Source organism: Mesoplodon bidens, assembly GCF_964165515.1.
Source record: "Mesoplodon bidens genome assembly, chromosome: 18".
NCBI classification, from domain to species: domain Eukaryota; kingdom Metazoa; phylum Chordata; class Mammalia; order Artiodactyla; family Ziphiidae; genus Mesoplodon; species Mesoplodon bidens.
Window position 1 is genome coordinate 5583412 of NC_138175.1, and position 19442 is coordinate 5602853.

Genomic DNA, 19442 nt, shown 5'->3' on the forward strand with positions numbered 1-19442 from the left:
ATTCCAATGAATATAAAGCCACGTACAGAATATAAAGCCACAAACAGAACAACATGGCCCTCTTGCAGAAGTGTTATGCCCCTAGATAACCGACAGAGGGCAGAGCTGTGCAACCCTCAGCTGCCGTAGATCTGGAGGACAGAGAAGGTCCAGCCCTCTGAGATGGAAGACGGGGTGGGTGGTGCATAGGAGTAATGGGGGGGGGGCAGGCTGCGGAGTGCCTCAAGCCAGCACGGGAGAGCCGGCTCAGGGCTTGCTGGACCAGGTACCAGCCGGGAGAGCTCAGAGCTTGGGCCAAGCCACTGAACCTGGGGATCCTCGTCTGAAAGTGAGGTGCTGCTTAGCTGCCAGGGGCGGTGAGGACACCTCAGTTCACAGAAGCTCCTGGAAATGAATTAGTGCACTTAGCCACCTTATAGAACAGAAGCCAGAAAACCATCACAACTCTAATTTCCAAAGAGAGGGACGATCGATTCCGGAACCTACATCTGGGTGAGTGTGACGGTAGTCCCAGAGTCCAGATGTATAAACATCTGTAATAAAGACAACGCTGGTGCCTTTTCAAAGCTTTATGCACGTCATCTCCTTGGAGCCTCTCGGCAGGCCCTGAGGTAGGTGCTGTGGTTACCCCCATTTAAAGATGGGAAAATGGGCAAGACGAGGGTAGGTGGTTTGCTCCAGGCCACCCAGCTGGGACGCGGTGGGGTCGGGATTTGAACCCGGCACTGGCTGGAGCCAAAGCTGGTGGCGTCAACCATTATGGCACCTACTGCCTTTCAGAACAAAAACCGCCCATGAACAAGTTAGAGCAGGTCAGCCCCAAGGCCACCTGCAGCCCTGGAAAAAGAATCAATCTGACTTCCAGAATAGCCCAAGACTGTTGGACAACAGGCTGGAGAGATCTGGGGTCTGTCTGAACCACAGACCCCAAAGCAACGAGGAGGAGAGCCGTGCACGGGGAAGGAGGGGAGAACGGCCACCCCACGGGTGGGGTCTGTAGGGTGCAGGATGGGAACGCCAGGGGGAGCGGGCTCTGTGCTGGGGAGGGGTGGAGGGTGGCTGCAGCCTTGAACCCAGGGCGCTGTGGAAACTGACTAATGACCATCTACTGAGCTCTTACTGTGAGCCCACCAGACTGCCAGGCACTTTACAGAGGAAGATCCGGTGGTCAGAGTGATGGCTTGAGATCAAGTGGGATGGAAAACAGTTCTGGGAGACACTGTCCACGCTCGTGTTACTGCATCCCCCTTGCGATGATGCCCCCGGGCAGCAGGTTGTACTCTTCCGTAGGATGTAAATTCGCAACGTGAGGAGGGTCCGTGAGTGAACTTCTGTGGCCTCCAAACCCAGCTACTCTCTGATTCTGACTCCTGCCTGGCTGCCATTGCCAGAAGGACAACATATGCACGAGCGGGCAGTCTGAGCATCCCTCAGAGGAAGTGGGCGGCTGGGCTGTTTCTTCTGCCCTTCTAGGGCTTGCAGGGTAAGTGTGGGAGGTGAAGGGGGTTCCCTGTAACCCACATGAAGTGAGGGGGATTTCGGCCCAGTGCACTGTAACGGAAGCGTCATAAGCATTCCCTTCAGTCATGTGGACTGAGGCACGGAGTCCTTATCCAGCCGTCTATATCCATCAGCTCAGGCCGCTCCGGCTGCCGTAACAAAATACCACAGACTGGGTGGCTTAAAACAGCAGAAACTGGTTGCTGACAATTCTGGAGGCTGGAAATCTGAGATTGGGGGGCAGCAAGGTTGGATGAGGGCCCTCCTTCAGCTGCAGAATTGCCTAGGGAGCTTCGTGAGGTCATGAGGTATACGGACACTAATCCCATTCAGGAGGGCTCCACTCTCATGACCTATATCACCTCCCAGAGGCCCCACCTCCTAATGCCATCACCTTTGGGGGGTTCGGATTTCAACAGGTAAATTTTGGTGGGACATAAACATTCAGAGCACGGCACCATCCATATCCACCCATCCATCCATCCGTCATCCAGTCTTCACAGAACACCTAAATGTAACACATTATAAGAAATAAGGTTTGGGCTTCCCTGGTGGCGCAGTGGTTGAGAGTCCGCCTGCCGATGCAGGAGACACGGGTTCGTGCCCCGGTCTGGGAAGATCCCACATGCCGCGGAGTGGCTGGGCCCGTGAGCCATGGCCGCTGAGCCTGCGTGTCCGGAGCCTGTGCTCCACAGCGGGAGAGGCCACAACAGTAAGAGGCCCGCGTACCACAAAAAAAAAAAAAAAAAAAAAGAAATAAGGTTTGATAAAAATGAAAAATTACTGATGGTTGTGGAAGCTGGGTGGTATGTACCTAGGGTCATTACACCATTTTCTCCACTTCTGTGTATTTTTTTGAAGATTCCCATATAAGAGGCTGAACAAAGATAAGGCGTGCAGCGTGGGAATCAGGGGCTACGGCCTCAGGGGCCGCCTGCCACACGGAAGCAGTTGGTGCCTTAACTTTTTCCAAGCTCCTGGAGGGCGGTGACTTCAGGCCTGCAGAGCCCAGGGGCTCTCACCATCAGCTCAAAGCAAAACCAAGAAGGAGGGGGCTGCTTCTACCAGGATCCAGAAAAGGCACAATTTCTAGCAGTGACCGCAGTCATGTTGTTTGTTACCAGGCAACAAGTGACACGAAGAAGACAACAGAGGTGGTCCAGGGACGGGTCTGGAAGGTGAAAGGCAAGGAAGGTGGGGACCTGCTGCCTGACTCAACATCACACCCCCCTCCTCACCCACAATCAGCAGCGCCTCTGCCATCACCTCTGTCCTCAGGCCACACGCTCCAGGCCCGCTTCACAGAGCATCAAACCTGCCAACGGGCTGGCTGGGGACCAAGGGCACGGCTAACGAGGTCTCGGACCTCAAAGACGACCACTATGCGATCGTGAATAACCACGTGTTTAATGCTTCACAGGACAAACTTGTTTTTTGCTACGAAGTTCATCACGAACTTGAATCGCTGTAACTGTCAAGTCTGTAATGCAAGTTAAGCCCCAGGCGACAAGAGCTCTCGTTTCCAGTAATTTGGCTTAGTGAAGTTTGTGCAAAGTCACAAACCTTTTCACACGTTCACGGTCTCCAGAATTTAACTAGTGAAGTGCAGCACAGCCCTCTAGCCCTTTGCAATCAGCAGAGAGAAACGGCTAAAACAATCATGGCTGAACCATGTTCTACGCTGGAAGGAACATCTGTTCTCACCTGGGCCACCTGCCCGAGTCCCAGAGCAGCTGACCCACCCACCTTGGGACGAGAGCCAGCAGAGGCTCCACGGTTTCTGAAGACCATCCCAGGGCAGGGAGCCAGGCCAAAGGCCACGATGGAATCTTCTGGAGAGAGCACAGCATCCCCATCCAGCCCACGTCTACCTGTACCCACCACTACCTTGCAGTGGTACCGCATCTTCCCTCGTGCAAAGCCCGGGCCCGGCCTTCCAGTGTGACCCCGCCACAGGCCAGAGAGCACAGTTCAACTCCGGTTCACTCTAGAAGCTCCTCTGGGTAATAAACCCCATCCCCGACCCCTCCTGAAAATTATCCTTTTCCAAGCCGGGGATGTTGGCTTCAGCAAAGGTGACTTAGAGTTTGCTGTTCTTCTGAAACTGGGCCACCAGGCTGAGGACCTGCTCGGACGCTTTGATGCTCTTGGAGCTGAGGTAGGCGGCCCTGTTGGCAGCCGTGTCCTCCAGGAAGTAGCGGTAATTGACCATGAGGCCACACGAGCCCGTGATGCCCTTGAGGCTGACGTCAGCCATCCAGTTGATGCGCCACATCACGGCCCCGTTCTGCAAGTGGAAGTTGGCCACGGGGTTCAGGGCGTAGCCCCGGTGCTTCTCCCCGTACAGGTACCAGGCGCAGAGCCGCATCAGGGGGGCCTGGAGTGCCCGGGCCAGCGGCTCAGACTGGACCCACTCGCTGCTGCTGAGAAAGGTCTTGAGGGTCTCATTCACGGGACCGCCCGTGATCTTGGAGATTTCTCTACACTCGGAATCTGTCAACAGTTCGTTCGTCCCGTGATCCTTTGCTTTTGATTTCAGCAGCCCCAGAAGCCACTTGGTGAACCCAGGGATAGGGGACAGACTTGCAAACGTCCCCAGGTGAGGAAACTCCTTCTGCAGGGCACAGTTGGGGTGGGGAAAGGAAGGTGGAGAAAACACACACACACACACACACACACACACACAATTTAGCAGGTGAGTCACGGATTCAGAAACACCTCCTCATTTCTCGCTTATGTATCATTAACCTCCGTGTGCTGCTGTGTGGTTTACAAAGTGATATTTGATGCGCACGAATCTTCTTCTTTCAAGGAACAGTTATTAAGGATTTGATGTGTGCCAGGTCCTGGAGGCATCCTGAGTCCCCAGGACAAGCCTTTATTGTGGGGTCTCCATCTGCACCACTATCCATGCCAGCTAGTTGGGGGACCTGCCTGAAATTGGAGGGGTGCGCTGCTACGATGTGGGGTGCTGTCTTCTGACTACAGGTCTTGCCTTTCTAGCCCACCAGGCCCCTCCCATGGACTTCGCTGCCGCCACAGAACCTGGTTTGGTGCTTGGCACACAAGTACCCAGTGACTGTTTGCTGTTTGTTGAATGAATAACCGATCGCCCAACTATAGCACAGTGGGTGCAGAGGATGGGATAGAAGCGGGGGTAACGGTTATGTCTCCACATCAGATAACACGGTTCAATCACTGTTGTTCAAAGTACAGAGAGATCTCAATGATCGTTTCAAAGAACTCAGTATTTTCCAATTAAAAATGTAATATATGCTCACTACAGAAAAATTTTTTTAAATTTAGGACAGAATCAAAGAAACCACCATACTCTCCAGGTTTGATAAGAGTATAACTCCTGGTCTTTCTCCAGGCAATTTCTGCAAGGGTGAGACAGTTATTTTACATCCTGCTTTGTGCATTTATACCATGAGCGCTTTCTCACTGTCACTCAAAATTCAGAACCGTAACTTTAACGACAGAACAATATTAAAAGATAAAACGGTCCCATGACTTTTCAATGGGCGTTTAAGGCGCCTCCTTCATAAACCTCCACGGACACCTCTGTGGAGGAAGGGCTGCCTTTCCCTCCAGGTTTCTCAGGTGACTTCCCGGCTCCCAGCCCAGACGTGGAGAAGAGGTCAGCGGCAGGATGGCTCCTGGGCTGCCTGATTCAGAAACAGAACCTGCTGCATCAGCCAGACCCCGGATTCTGCTCCTCCTCTGACTGCCTTTCTGCCTCGTCCCAGCCCTGCTACCCGCCCGCCCTCGCCCCGTTCATTAGCACCTTCAGCAAAGAAGCAGGAAATAAAAGAAGAAACTCAGAGCAATCAGATGTGCTTCTTATCGCCTCTGGGGAAAAAGCGGCAGGGAGTGATTCTAACGAAGCTGATACCCAACCGAATCCCAAGTTCTCAGACTTAAAACTATGAATTTCACACGAAGCGAATATTTAAATTCCACCCTATGTGTCATCCCCTGAGGAAGAGCTTCTGCAGCAGCTGTCTGTGTTGAAACCACCAGAAGCCTCAGAGCCAATTAGTCATGATCTAATTATTTTACCTAAAAATTAGATTCTACACATTACAGTTCACTCCAGCCCCTCATGAGGTAGTTTTAAAAAGCCCAAACCCAGAGTGGACCTGAACATTTCTATGTTTCCCAGGGCAACCAAGAGAAGGCAATTATTAAAAAAAACCAGGTGCCAGTGCATTTACCCTCCAACTGCCTGGTCGAAGTCGAACCTTGATGCTCCCTCCCGGGCCACGAGTGGGTGAGGGTGGGTAGGGAGGTTGGCACGGCCAGGACTGGACAGTGGGAGTGAAGGGGGCCCTGCTGGCGACCATGCCAGGACAGCGCGTGCCCATCAGGAGCTGCCCCAGCAGCCAGGGTGCAGGGTTCCCTGCAGAAGCTGCCGCCCCCAGGACGCATCTGGATTTGTGGCCCATGAGCAGCTAGCTTTGAGGGCCTTTTCCTCGGCACTGCTTCCACCCCCTGACGAGTCTCGGGGCTCCTAGGAAGTGCCAAGGGCCACCTGGCACTTTTCCACCCCTCCTGCTCACTCCGGCCCAACAGCTTCACCCTGTCCGCAGAGATGAGGGCAGAGCTGCTGGGCCATCCCAAGGCGGGGACACGCACAGCGGTGCAGAGGGATAAGGGTCGAGCCTCGCTCACCTGCAGCTCCTTCACCACCCGCTTGATGAGGAAGGTGCCCAGCTCCACGCCCTGCAGCCCCTGCTGGGTCAGGCTCAGCGAGTATAGGACGGCTGTGGTGATCTTGTCCCGCTCCTCTGTCTCTGACGTGGGACTCTCCTTCACTATGATGGTCTGGAAAACATCAAGGACAGTGATGGGCACCCGCCCCGCCCTCACCCCTCCTGGGGGTCCCTCGACCCAAGGACCAGGCTCTAGACCTTGTTCTGAGACCTCTCTGGAGGCGGTGGTGGTCTCACAACTTCCCTGGCTGTTTGCTCAAAGTTGTATCATTTCTACCACTTTGAAATTCTCCCACAAGCTTCGCTGAATCACAACTGATGTCCCCTAGGTCTCTCTCAGGGGAGGTCTCTCTCTCTGTGCAATCTGCTGCCCCCCGACACCCACAGACAGCACGCCAGCCCTCTGCGAGGCCAAGGGCCCCACTTCCCGCGGCTCCTGTGCACAGGCTGCCCGCTGCGTCCTGCAGGCCTCCCTCCTCCCCTCTGAGTCCTAGTTGTTTACATTTCCCAGTAAGCTGGATGCAGTCCCATGTAAGTTTTCTTTCAGGAAATGTACCTTTTTATGCTTTTCCTATGTACCTTTTTGGTTTTCTGCCAAGTCCTATATTTCCACAGTGAAACCACATGCCCGCACAGACACGTACGAGAAGCGATCTAAGAATCAGTGTGACTTGTAATGGGAAGTCCCTTAGCCAAGTCCGACTTGATCTGCTCTGAGATGTGAGTGCGGGGCCCTCTGAGCTTTATACCCTGAGGGCCACTGGAGAGCAGTGGTGGAGACCTTGCAGTTGGCTTGGACACAGGCCCGCCAGCCTGCTTCTGAAGGACACGCTTACGCTGCTCTAAACTCCTACCAGCTACCCCGGTTGCTTGAAGTAGGGGAGTCTGGCCCAGAGTCCAGGCTGAGGTCTGGAGCCCACAGACTTTCTTAAGTTGCCAATGGGATGCGTGGGTCTGCGCGTACCCCCCTGGGGAAAAACATCCTCAGCTCTCATCCCCTTCAGACGCTCGGAGGGTCTTTTCTGTGACTCCTGGGAAGCCATGAACCGTCACCACAAGGAAAGTTGGGTGGATGGTGACGCAGTGGCCATGACATCGGGGCCCCGCCAGCCTCTCCTGCACCCGCAGCTGACGGAGGAGCCCTCCTCCCATCATTCCTCGTCCTCATCTTGTTGGATCACCTCCTTTGTTTTTCAAGAAGTCTGTAGGTTATCTCGTGGTTCTGGACTCAAAATTTGTCTCCAGCAAATCTTTTTTTTTAAGTTTTCAAAAAAAAAAACAAACCCCAAACAAATGAACCTTTCTTTGATTATATGAATGATATATGCATAATGTCAACGAGGCAAGAAATAAACGCATGAAGAAGAAATCACAGATCACTCCAGAACCGAACACCCAGTCCTACTGGTAACGTTCTGGGGAGCGCCTTTCCAGGTCGGTCTCATTGGCCCCAGGCAGGTACACACATAAACACATGTGCATACAAAACCACGTACACACGCGGTCTCTCGTGTGTGTCCGGATGCGCAAGTCTCCTCACAAGGAAGGCAACTGCCCTTAGGGCTGGGATTCCGGTCCCCCACCGTCCCCACTTCTTCCATCATCCCGGGCAAATCTCTGCAGTCCCCTCCTAGCCTCAGAGTCCTCATGTCTAAAACGAGGACAACAACAGTAACAAGCCTGAGTCACAAGGCGCTGGGAGCAAACACAGGAGGGCGCTCTGCGGGCGGGCGGGGCACAGCAAACGCTCAGTCGACGTAATTCATGCCACACAGACGGTCACACCAGATAGGCTAGGCTGGAACCTGAATCTTCAGTCAATAGTAAGTCAAGGTTGACGTTCCATGTCAAAAATACAAAGCTAAATCCACACTTAAGGCCACACGTGGGACCGCAGGGTCTGTGAGGACAGGCCACACGCACACGCTGTCGTTCCCTAGAGCGCCCCCTCCCGGTGGGCACTCTGGTTACCACTCCCACCTCCAGACGATGCTGCAGTGGGCAACCACCCAAACTCTCAGCTCTGAGCCTCTCCTGGGATAAATTCCTGAGAGTGGAATTTTTGGGCCAAAAGGAACACGTTTTATATTTTAATAGTTATTACCAAACTGCCCCCAGGGAGGTCGTGGTAACTTCTAGTGCGTGACAGTGCAGGCGCCTCCAAACAAGCATCGTACGGGAACGTCTCCCTGCTGACGAGTCCTCCGCCCTCCGATGCCAGGAGACACTGCCCAGCGCCCACCTGAGATCTGCCATCACCTCTCAGCCTCCTAACAGGCCATTCCGATCCCGAAGCCACAGTGACCCACGGGTGCCCACGTCCCCTCAATGGACCTGCTCTGCAGCCCCAGCTCCTGCCCCGCGTGGGCCTGCGGACTGAGTGTTTCAGACACTCACCAACGCCTCGCGGAGAAGCCCAGCTTGCTCCTGGAGGGAGGGAACCACCACACCGGACAGAGCGCTGGGCCCACGTCAGGCACGCAGCACAGCCGACTTTCCAATTTCTCAATCGGCTGTCTTTTGAAACCACCCACAGGCACTTAGATGCTGAAGAGTTGACCCCCGCGCCCCTGCACCTGTACCCCCTCCTCCATAACAGCCTGGACCACGTCTCAACCCAAGGTCCACACACCCTGGCAGAAGCTTGCCCCGTCCCATCACTGCCCACACATTGCCCGTCTCCACTCTGTGGCTGCAGATCTGGAGACTGTATCTAGGTAATGCAAAGATCCACAAAGGCCAAAAAGCAATTTATTTTCAAAAAGGTGAGAAAATTAAGTTAACAGAAAACTTAAGGCACCCTGGGCCGTCTGCCCCATCCTGAATCGACCGTGCACGGGTACCTGGATGCTGCTGGAGATCTCACTGGTCAGGGCCACGTGCAAAATGATCAGGGGCTCCCCCGGGGTCGAGCAGTGAGAGGAGAAGTAACACCTTCTGTAGGGCCCCACGCGCCGTTTCATGTCCGCCCAGTTCTTAACGGGATGCACAGCCTCAGCCCTGACGAGAACGTTATGAAGGGGCAAGACAGAAGTACAAATCATAAGTTAAACAGCTGCGGGGCTGATTCCTACTCGTATTATTCACTCAAGTCAAAGCAATCCTTTAAATACAGCTTCTACAGACTCCGCAGGAAATTCAAAGATCATTTTAGCGTGAAACAGCGCTGAGAGGAAGCACAACTGGTGACCGTTTTACACACAAAACTGTGCCCTCATCCCCGGTCTTAAGACTCGTTTGCCAGGCCCCGGGGGAAGAATTATGTGGCAGATTTCAACACAGAGACTCGACCAGATGCCTGTCACCAGACATCCTACGTCTCCTGCTTCCTCTTAATCTCTGCAGTCTGAAGCCCGTGCTGCCGAGGACACGCATCACCTGGCTGCTTCCATTTGTCCAGCGACCTCGGCCACCGCTGCTTTATTTCAATATGCAACATGGCAGCATGCTACCGTGGGTCAGCCTGCATTTTACTGGGTCCGGGGGAAGGTGGGAATCACGCACTATACCGTGAATTTGGAGATTTTATCCAAGGGAGACATTTTAACAGCTGGTTGAGACAGACGGTTTTTGAGTTACTAATGCCAATGCTTGGTCCAGTGAACCCGGGCAGCTCTGATCATGGGGTCGTTGGGGAGATGCGGGCCTGAGGGCTTTAAACATGAGGACGTGACTGAGACCCCAAGTGCAGGTTCACTGGCACGAGGACCAGCTTCCACCTGTGCCCTTTCCTCCTCCATGGTCTCGGCATCACCGGCTAGGACAGCCAGCTTTGTGGATCTTGTGTTTGGGTTTTATCAGGCTTGGAACAAAACGTACACGGGAATGGAGACTGGCTTTCCGCTGAAACGTAAGAAAAGCGGCAATGTCATAAATACTTACTCACTGATTTTCTGCAGCATTTCGCTCGGTGAACGCCAGGTGACCCGCTCCAGGTTCAGGAACCCAGAAGAAAACCATTCCGAGAACATGCTTTTCAGCACCCCGTTCATTTCCTGAAATGGAGAGGGGGGAGCGCTGGCCTTCCGAGGGAAAGACGTCCAGCCCATCCCCGCATCGCTGCCAGCACCGGGAATTCGACACCAAAACCTGACACAAAAGAGGAGCGGGCAGGATGAGCCCGTCCTGAGGCAGCTCCCCCGGGCTCGGCTCTCGGCCACGACGGACCGAACTCAGCTCTACTTCTTTCCTCCCTCCTTCCACCTGTAAGACACCTGGTTCCCTCTGAGCTGAGTTGCCCAAATCAAATGAAGTGTGCCGAAGCATTCGCCGCCGTGAACACAGCTGCACACGTGACGTTAAGCTGACGCTGAACGGCGTCTAACACCCTCTCAGGAAGGTTCTCTGGTTCACCAAAAACACCCTTTCTTGTTTCCCAAGAGAAACGAGCACTGGGTCCCGCGCCCCACATTTCGACAGCTCTAAGGTGTGTGTTTTCCCATTTTCACATCTTGGTGGTCAGGACGCCTTGTTCAAATGATGGCGGGTCACGGTTGAATCGGAGGCATTTTCTCCTCCCTGAGTGGGCCGTAGAATAACAGTGTGTCGGGCAAGCCATGCATTTAGAATTGATGACGTGATTCGGATTTCACGTACTTATATTTATTCTACTTCCAAAAATGATGTGAGTCAACTTTACCATCAGAGATACGTTCGCACTGAAACTTTTCAAGCAAGGATAGAACAAGAGGTGAGTAAGGAAAGGGGAGGACATGATGCAGGGGCAGAACCCTCCCCGTTTAGTCTGTGGTGACTGCTGACCATGTAATAGTGGTAAGCTTTGTGACAGCCAGAGCAGAGGGGATGTCTAGGGCAAGAGACAAGGCTGCTGTTCCTCAATGGCTGCATCCCTTTTTCCAAAATCAACAGAAGCTTCACTTTTTGGCTGGGCACATGGCTGTTCTGAAGAAAGTTTGCACTGCCGCTAGGGCTAATCATGTGACTGAGTTCTGGCTTCTCAGATGTAAGCAGAGGTATGCTGCAGCAGCTTCTGGGAACCTTGAAAGATGGCAGGAGCAGCAAAGGGCTGATCTTTTTCTTTGTCTTTCCCGCTGCAGGTTGGAAGGCGATGTGATGGCTAGAGCTGGAGCAGCCATCTTGGGCCATGAGGTAACTTTGGGGATGCGTTTTTCAGGGAAGAGCAACAAACAGAAGTCTGGGACAACTGAGGGCACCGCAGAGCAGGATCAGCCCTGGGCTGCCTACCTCCAGACTTCTTCATGAAAGACAAACTTCTCTTATTCAAACCACTGCTGTTTTGAGTCTCTGTTATTTATAGATGAACTGCATACTAACAGATACACTGCATATTATTATTGAATAACAGCAAACATCTCAGTATGTCTGGTACAGAACTGACCTTATGAATCCCTGTATAAGAATCACAAAGACCATGATGGATAACACCTGTAAAACTGTACACAAGCTATAAAACTGTTATAGGGCCACTTCACATTTTAATCTCTGGTAAAAGGTCAAAGGACTCAGAACCTTGTCACTTGAGGGTAAGTTGCAGGCATGGGGGTGGTGGCTCAGAAAGGGTTTCAGAACGAAGCGAGGTCCATCTTTAAACACTGAAGGCCCAGGGCACAAAACAGGCCCCACGGGGGCGAGGAAAGGGAGCAAGTCTAGGACCAAGTGGGGGGGCCCAGTCAGACTCCATGTAAAGGAGAACTTCTGTGTAGCCAGGGCTGCCCACAGAGGTCCTCCTGGGAGACAGCGGCCCTCCCCACGGGAAGAGATGAGCACAGGGTGGACAAGAACACGGTGGAGATGTTTTAGAAAGGATTTCCACGTCGACAGGCGACTGGACCAGATGCCCTCTGTAATGCCTCGTAACTCTTTATCCCATGGTCTAGTCTCCTTTACTGGCCTCTCAGCTCTGTAAGGGCAGAGGTCATTTCTGATTTAGTCCTCTGGTTCTCAAAGCCACATGTGGGGTCTTCCATGTGGAAGATGATTTAACAGATTGATGGCAAATGAAAAAGAGAAGACAAACTGGAAAACAGTGACCAGGAAGTAGCAGGAAGGGAGGAGAAGGGATGGCTCACCAGGCAACACAGAACGGCTCCTTATAAAACTGTATTTCCTGCACTGACTACAGTGGTTCTCAGTCTTCCTGGGGTCCTCATACACTCTTGCACATGTGCTAAAAACTGGGGACACTCCCCTCAGAAAAATGCAAACACATGAATAAAACTCTGCACACGGTTTCCTGGGGTTCATGGACCCCTTTGAAACTCAGTTCCCAACCAGGTTCCCCAGGTTGGGAACCTCTGCACTGAAAGGTTAGGAACAGACCAGCCGAGTTCCATGTAGGATGTACACGGAACTCTATAGCATCTCTATGAGACGCACAATAGCAACAAGTTGGAAAAATCTGCCTTCGGCATTCATACAGTATTGATTATGAAAGGAATGGTCTGGCTGATGGAAGCGCCTCTTCTCCAAGTCCCTTCGTTCTATTCTGGGCTACTGACAGCTATAACGTGGGACACCAGACACGAGATCCGGGAATCTAGGTTAAAGGTTACACATCTCCACCGCCCAGTGCTAACAGGACCGCAGCTGTTCAGGCTGGAATTAGGTGCCGAGGGCAGCAAGGCTACCGGATCTCAGACAGCAGGAGGGAGAGGAATCGTGTATGCGTCATGCTCAGTGATTCAGAAACCATTTATCAGTGACCCAGGACACGAACATACAACTGCCGGGACAACGTTCCCATCTACAAATGCGTTCATCTCTTAGTCTAGCTAAGTGCAGAATTCAGGAGGACCACCAGGTTAACTTCAAAACAGGACAAGACACCAGAGCAGGTTTACAGCAAACTGTGGTGCGGCTGCGCGCTGCGGTGGTGGCGTGGGGACCCTGCCTGATACGAGTTTGGTCCCTCCTCCAATGTTCCGCCCGGGCTTCTGTTAAGGTTCCCACAGCTCTCACCGTCATTTCTACATTCAAATCGCCCATCGTCTCCTAAATGCCAGCTCCCTTCTGCTGCCCACAAATATCTGACGGTGCCCAGACCCTCTCTTAGAATGAGTTCCCTCGGCTTCACTGGGGATTGTATCTGTAAGAGACTGAACTCTTCAACCCCAAAGGGCTTTTGGATATAACTCTGCAGAAAAACAAAGGGCCTGCAAACTGCACACACAAGAAGCACGCGCCTGCCCGCACACCGTGTACCTGGCTCAGGAGCTGGCCACACAACCGCAAGTTCACAGGGCGTCTCGTTGAGGAAAGCAACTGACGGGTGGATTCACACCTCAGAGCTCAAAGCCCACACTTGCCGCCTCGGGAAAGAACGCGCAAACGCGGACGTACAGCCACAGGGCCAGGCATCTTAATAAGCCTCTCAACTCACTTGGAACTTCAACAGAGGAGAAGAGCTTTTTTTCTTTTTTTTTGAGAAGAGCATTTTTAACAAAAAGAACATTTGATCTTGTAAGCAAAGGGACCGTTTCTTTTCCTGGTGTGATTAAGCTGCTTTGTGGATTTGGTATTACCCACCCCTGCCCAACACTGGATGACTGGTTTATTGTTCTATTTCCTAAGATTAAAACTCGGGGTGGGGGGCAGGGGTCCCGTGATCAGAGAATTCAAGGACATTGACAAGTCCCTTTTCTACAAATTCCTTAATTAGGAAAACAACTAAAATCCCTTTCTTTATAATCCAAGAAGTGCTACAAAGCGGCATCAGAGGGACGGACCATGGCAGCAGAGACTTGGGATGAATCAAGAAGTCCCAGGCTGGCCTCTAAGACACTTAGGCTTCTAACAACCTTTTAATTGATGGGCAGCAACGTCCATCCTCTCTGCAGCGGATCTGCTATCTTGAAAACCACAGCAGACATTTGACGTTTGCCGGGTTGTAAAAACTTTCTACACAGCACTTGCATCTTCCCGGCAAACAGACGTGATACCGACTCTGAACTTCCTATCAGGAAGGATTAAGAACAAGAAAAGAAACCTCACCCGATTTAAAATATCCAAGAAAAGAGATCTACCCCAGCCTGGACTTCTGCCTCGGGCTTCATGCTGGGCTCCACTCAAACAGAAGTGTCAGGCTTCTGGATTCTTCCCATATTTCCAATAATCACAGCCCTCAGTCAGAGACCAGTATCTTGACAAACTGACCTCATTCACAACTGTGTTTAGCCAAGCTCCACAGTATTTTTAGAAGAGAAGCAGGCTGACCTTGGGCAGACTGACCACTACCGCCTCAGCGGCAGAGCTGGTTGGCCCAGGACAGTTAAGGGACGTGGCTACGATCACCTAAAATCACGCTTCTGACCAGCATAACTGGGGCCTTCCTTCCCCACCTGGTGCGCCTTCTGCTGAACCCATTGTTCCGTATAAGATGCCCAATCAACATCCTTTTGGGCCTCACACATGCCAGGTATTCTAAGGATGCCTTTGTGCTCACGAGATTCAGCAAACAAGAAGCTGTGAGGGAAAGCAGTGGACTGAGTCCACTCCAAGGCAATGCCCAGGCCTGAGCCCACAGCAGCTCTCGTTCACCTGACATTAGCTGGCAGCTCCAAGGTCAGCAAGGGCCAGGGGAGATGCACGCCTGTGTGATGGGGTGCCGTGTGCACAGCAAGGGGTGCTCAGGTCTGCTACTCCCTGCCTCCTGGGCATCCCGCGGCATCCTAGGCCCCTGGGGATCTGCAGCTCCTGCGCTGAAGCTCGAGGGCCAAACTGCTGGTGGTTTCCAATACTGGATTCCTAAAAGCGAAAAGCTCTAGCTTTTTAACCACCTCTTTAACTTGGCTGCAAAATCCAGAATAAACAAAGACGGAATCAAGATGGACCACACACATTAAGTGATCCCGGTGATTAATTACAATATCAGATCCCAGTGACGATTTCTATGGGTTAAAAAAAAAATCAACTCTGAATGTTTTGAATGATAGGGATAAAAAAACATTCACGCAGCCACACAGAGCAAAGGGTAAGGGGAGCAACGGATTTAGCTACTAACGGTTAGAGGCACTCGGGCTAAGGGTAGGATTTCTGTAGAGAAACGCAAGAGGTGTGATGGAGCCACCTGAAAAGGCTTCTGCACCCAGCGCCTCCAGACCATGTGCAGAGGCCAAGGTCAGGCTAGGGTCACTCACCCTCTGCTTGAGAAACATCTTGACTCCACGTGACTTTCTGCCTTTCGGGTGGTGATGATTTTCCCTTACGCGTGTGAACGGCCTTGGCTGTAACACAAGGGAACCCTGAACGTCTGAGGACACGGTGCTGCTGGAGGCTCTGGACCTCCCTGGGGCCAGCTTCCCTGCCACAAGTCAAGTCTCAAGGTCACAGCTTTGAGCTCTGATGATGTCCCTTCTCAACCTCATGATAACCACGAGTCTTCTCTCGTATGTGGGGAATAGTAAGGACACGAGTCCAGTTATGTCTCACAGAATCGGACGCCACATCAAGAATCCCCCAGGACAAGGGCAGTCCCAATGTCTGGTAGGATGTCTCTCTCTCTCGGCCGCACGGAAACCTTTCCTGGTCTCCAGGTTCCGTTCCAGGCTCAGACCTCTGAGTGGAGCAGTCTGACCTCAGGACGAATGGGAGTGGTTAGCTGCCCACTTCGCCAGATGGCAGGGCACCCGGGAGTCTATCTCACGCTTCATTCATCATTTTGCTACGCAAGACAAAGGTCCCAGTTTTCAAGGAGCTGATCATCCAGTTGCGGGGGAAAAATACATTTCAAACAACAGATTCTGTGGTTAATGTATCAAATCCAAATGAGTGGTACAATTACGTACCTAGGAAGCTCAGAACTGGGTGAGGCCACCCTGAGCTGGAGCGGCTGGAAAATCCTAGCCAACGAGCTGGGAGCGCAGGTGGCTCTTTTTCTAATAGGAATCACGCAGGGGTGCGGGTTCAGGAACGTTCCATCCAGGAGCCAGCTTGGCTGGAGAGGAGGGTCCGTGGAGGGGAGCGAGTAATGCTGGGGGAGTGGGAACGCGCAGGATGGCTGGTGGGCAGCAAAAATGCCAAAGGAAAGACACCGAACGCCATCCACCTGGCCACGGAAGGTTTGATGATTTTTCGACAGAAGAGCAGAGACTGACCTGAGGTTTCAGAAAAAGATGGGTGCTGAGGTTGCTGACAGGATGGAAGCTTACACCAAGTCTTGGAAGGATAAACAAAGTCACAACTAGAGAATATTAAACTCCTGACTCAGTGAAACTAAATAAAACAACGCCATTCACCAACTGGGTTGTTTTACCTTTCCTTCAGTTTTATAGAAAAAGGCAAATCTAAAAGAATAAGCCCATTTTCGACCTAGTTAGGCTGTCAGCTAAGAGACTTGGTGTGCCATGATGAAGTACACACCGTGGAGTGTGGAGACGGGGCTTGGGTGGAGGCGCTCTTACCAGCTCTGTGCTCTGGGTGCTGCACTGGGCCTCGACAAGCTTTAATCACCTCATCTGCCAAACAGTCACCACCTCTTGCTGAGGATGAAATGAGCAAGTGCATGAAAGGCACTCACACATACCGTGACCGCCCCTAACTCCTCCCATACTAGAAGGGAAGCTTCTGGACCAAGTGATCTTGGAGCCTGAGCACGCCTGGTACCATCTAGACAGCCAATGAATGGCTGAATGGGTGGGTGGAGAGTTTCATTTTGGGACAGGTCACCTACCCAAAAGACATCCTACCTAATTCTCAAGCCTCCTATGCAATGGGAATTAAGTTTCAGAAGGCCTTCAGGAGCACTGGTCTCTGCTTCAAGAGGGAAAAAAAAGTCTGCTTGGATTGCAGACTAAACCCAAGCCTTTCTTGGGAGGAACCAGATGGGTATGCACACAGTGTGTGGAACACAAGGTCTCAGCCATTCAGATGGGGATTTAATTGGGAACATGGTCAATTCAACACACTGGGATTCCAGGACTGATTTGGTGCCAAGGCAATAAATAACTGAGGTTCTCAGCCTGTGACTCTTATAGCTGAAGGCTCACTGGCCCTAGGTAATACTTAGCATTGTAGATTAGCCAGCTATTATGAGCAATCAAATCATAGCTACTATTATCATCCTGAGATTAACCCTATCCTAACTACACACAATTTTATGCGTCTAGGGCTACGTAGCCAAGAAAGATAAGGAGGTTTCTGATAATCACCATAACTCACATAACATGATGAGGATATAAAGTGTAGAGCAAAGAACCTGGGAAATTTGGATCTGGGTGGATGATCAGAGACATACTTATTTGCTCTGAGGTCCTGGTCAAGTCACGTGACCTCACGTGACTTGATTCCTTTACTGTGAAAGGAGACATGCTTATCACCTCCCCAAGAGTGAGGCAATGAACGTAAAGACCGTTATGCCAGTGTTAAGAGTTCTTAAACGAATCAGGACATAATCGTCAACTGTTCAATTCTTTTTAAAGCCAACTGCACCTACTAAAGTTCTGAATGCCAGAACATTTACAGCATTTTTGGTTTACTAAAAGAGCAAGTTAGTGGTCCCACCATACTTAACATCAGTAGTAATAAAAGGACTGTATTCAACTATCAGCCACCTTTTAAGTCATCATTATTTAAATCTTAATCTATTCATTCGCATCTAATCTGAGCTCACAGTGCTAAACGCCTGATTTCCTCAAGAAGTCAACTTAGAATCCTATTTTAGGGCTGAACTCAGGAAGGTCAAAATGCCCTGGTCAAAGTTATGAGGCAGAGAAATAATAGAAGGCATCCACACTCCTAGACGGTAGCAACCTCGAGTTCTGGTCACCTTTGTACGTTTCACAGGACTTTTTAGGACAAGGGCTTACACAGTGCGTACTGCGACTAACTTTTACTGACCCCATCCAGATCTTCCTAAAGTTACCGGATGCTCGGTTCGGTCCCCATTCAAGTGTACCACACGGACGAAACCTCTCAGGTAAAAGAATAAAAGAGATTTTATGGAGCACGCTCATGAGGAACGAGGCGTGACGGTCACCTTGAAAGTAAGCGAGGGCCGAGTTTCTATAAAGACGAGCGAGGTGAGCCTAGAGGGAGGCAAGGACTGGGAAAGCGTAGGAAGGAAGGGGACAGGGTTCGGGGGCTCTGACTCGGGGCGAAGTGAGCGCGGCTCCAGGCAGGGGAAGGTGGAGTGCTTGGGGCTTGAGGGGCGGGTGAGGACGACATGAGGAGGGCCGCCAAGGGTCGGGGGCGGCCCGGGCGGGGCCTTACCCGGACGTGCGGGCCCTCCATCAGCTTGAGGGCCTGAGCCTCCAGCAGGTCGGCCCGCAGCTGCACCAGGAAGCGCACGCCGCCGTCCAGCTTGCTGATGTGCTGGAAGAGGCTGCGGTAGCGCGGCACCAGCGCGTAGCGCAGCCGGTCCTCTGCCTGCAGGAGCACGGCCGCCTCCCGCGGCTGCTGGAGCAGCTGGAGCACGGCGGCGCTCTGCTCGGCCACCTGGCCGTGGTCCACGCCGAAGCCCCGCGCCAGGCGGCCCAGCAGCTCGGCGCGCTCGGCCGCCTCAGCCAGGCCGCCGTAGAAGCTCACGAAGTCCGCGCACTGTTTCTCCGCCGGCGCCGGCGTCTTCTCGCGCAGCCCGTAGGCCGGCATCGCGGGCACCACACGGTGCAGCAGCTCGTCCATGGCCCGCTCCAGAGCGCCGCCCGCCGCCGCCCGCCCGCTCGACAGCCGGGGTCCGGGCGGCCGCGGCGGCCGCAGGGGCAGCCGCAGCCAGAGAAGGAGGCGCCCAGCCGACAGACTCGGCCGAAAAACTCGCATGGCGCAAGGATACAGCTGCCTGGGGGAACGCCAACGCCGCCGCCGCCGCCGCCGCGCTTCCGGCTTCCGGCACGCTCCCGTCCGGTTGCCCGAGCCCCGGGCACGGGCGGGGCGGCGACCAATCGGAGGGCGGAGCGACGGGGGCGGGGCGGAGTGCGGCGCGAGGCCAAATGTGGCCAAAGGTAACCCGGGAGGCGACCAATCGGAGGGCCGAGCGACGGCGCGGGTGGCGACTTCAGGGGCGGCCTCTGCCCTGTCATCTGGCCACCCAAAGTCACCTCCTCAGTCCCTCTCCTCTAGGGCCGAACTCTCCAGCCCCAAGGAACATCACGGTCACCTAGGGAACCTGTTACGCACGCAGATTCCGGGCCCTACTCCGGAGATTCTGATCCAGTGTGTCTGGGGAGGAGCGGAGCAATCTGCGTGCCTACGAAGTGTTCGCGGTGGTAATTCTCTGGCAAGGTAGCCTTTGTCTTGACCCCTGCCCAGGCGCTT

The 19442-nt window shown here is 53.0% G+C and overlaps 2 protein-coding genes across 3 annotated transcripts in view; both read right to left on the bottom strand.

Annotated features, from left to right (window-relative positions):
* The window catches only part of OSGIN1 (oxidative stress induced growth inhibitor 1), a 53342-nt gene extending 47072 nt beyond the window's left edge, over positions 1-6270 (bottom strand). Inside the window, exon 1 of the mRNA XM_081216996.1 lies at positions 6175-6270. The gene's annotated coding sequence lies outside the window, so the exon portion shown is untranslated. The remainder of the gene's footprint in view (positions 1-6174) is intronic.
* Positions 2905-18979, bottom strand: MLYCD (malonyl-CoA decarboxylase). 2 transcript variants are annotated; one of them, XM_081216993.1, is made up of 5 exons: positions 18402-18979; positions 10098-10210; positions 9059-9215; positions 6175-6327; positions 2905-4114 (listed from the first exon to the last, which is right to left on the bottom strand). In XM_081216993.1, the coding sequence occupies exons 1-5, from the start codon at positions 18945-18947 to the stop codon at positions 3581-3583; spliced, it is 1503 nt and encodes a 500-aa protein (XP_081073119.1). In that variant the 5' UTR covers positions 18948-18979; the 3' UTR covers positions 2905-3580. The 2 variants fall into 2 exon arrangements, with proteins under 2 accessions (XP_081073119.1, XP_081073118.1); XM_081216992.1 differs by having other exon boundaries at positions 10102-10304.
* Positions 18980-19442: the final 463 nt, after the last annotated feature.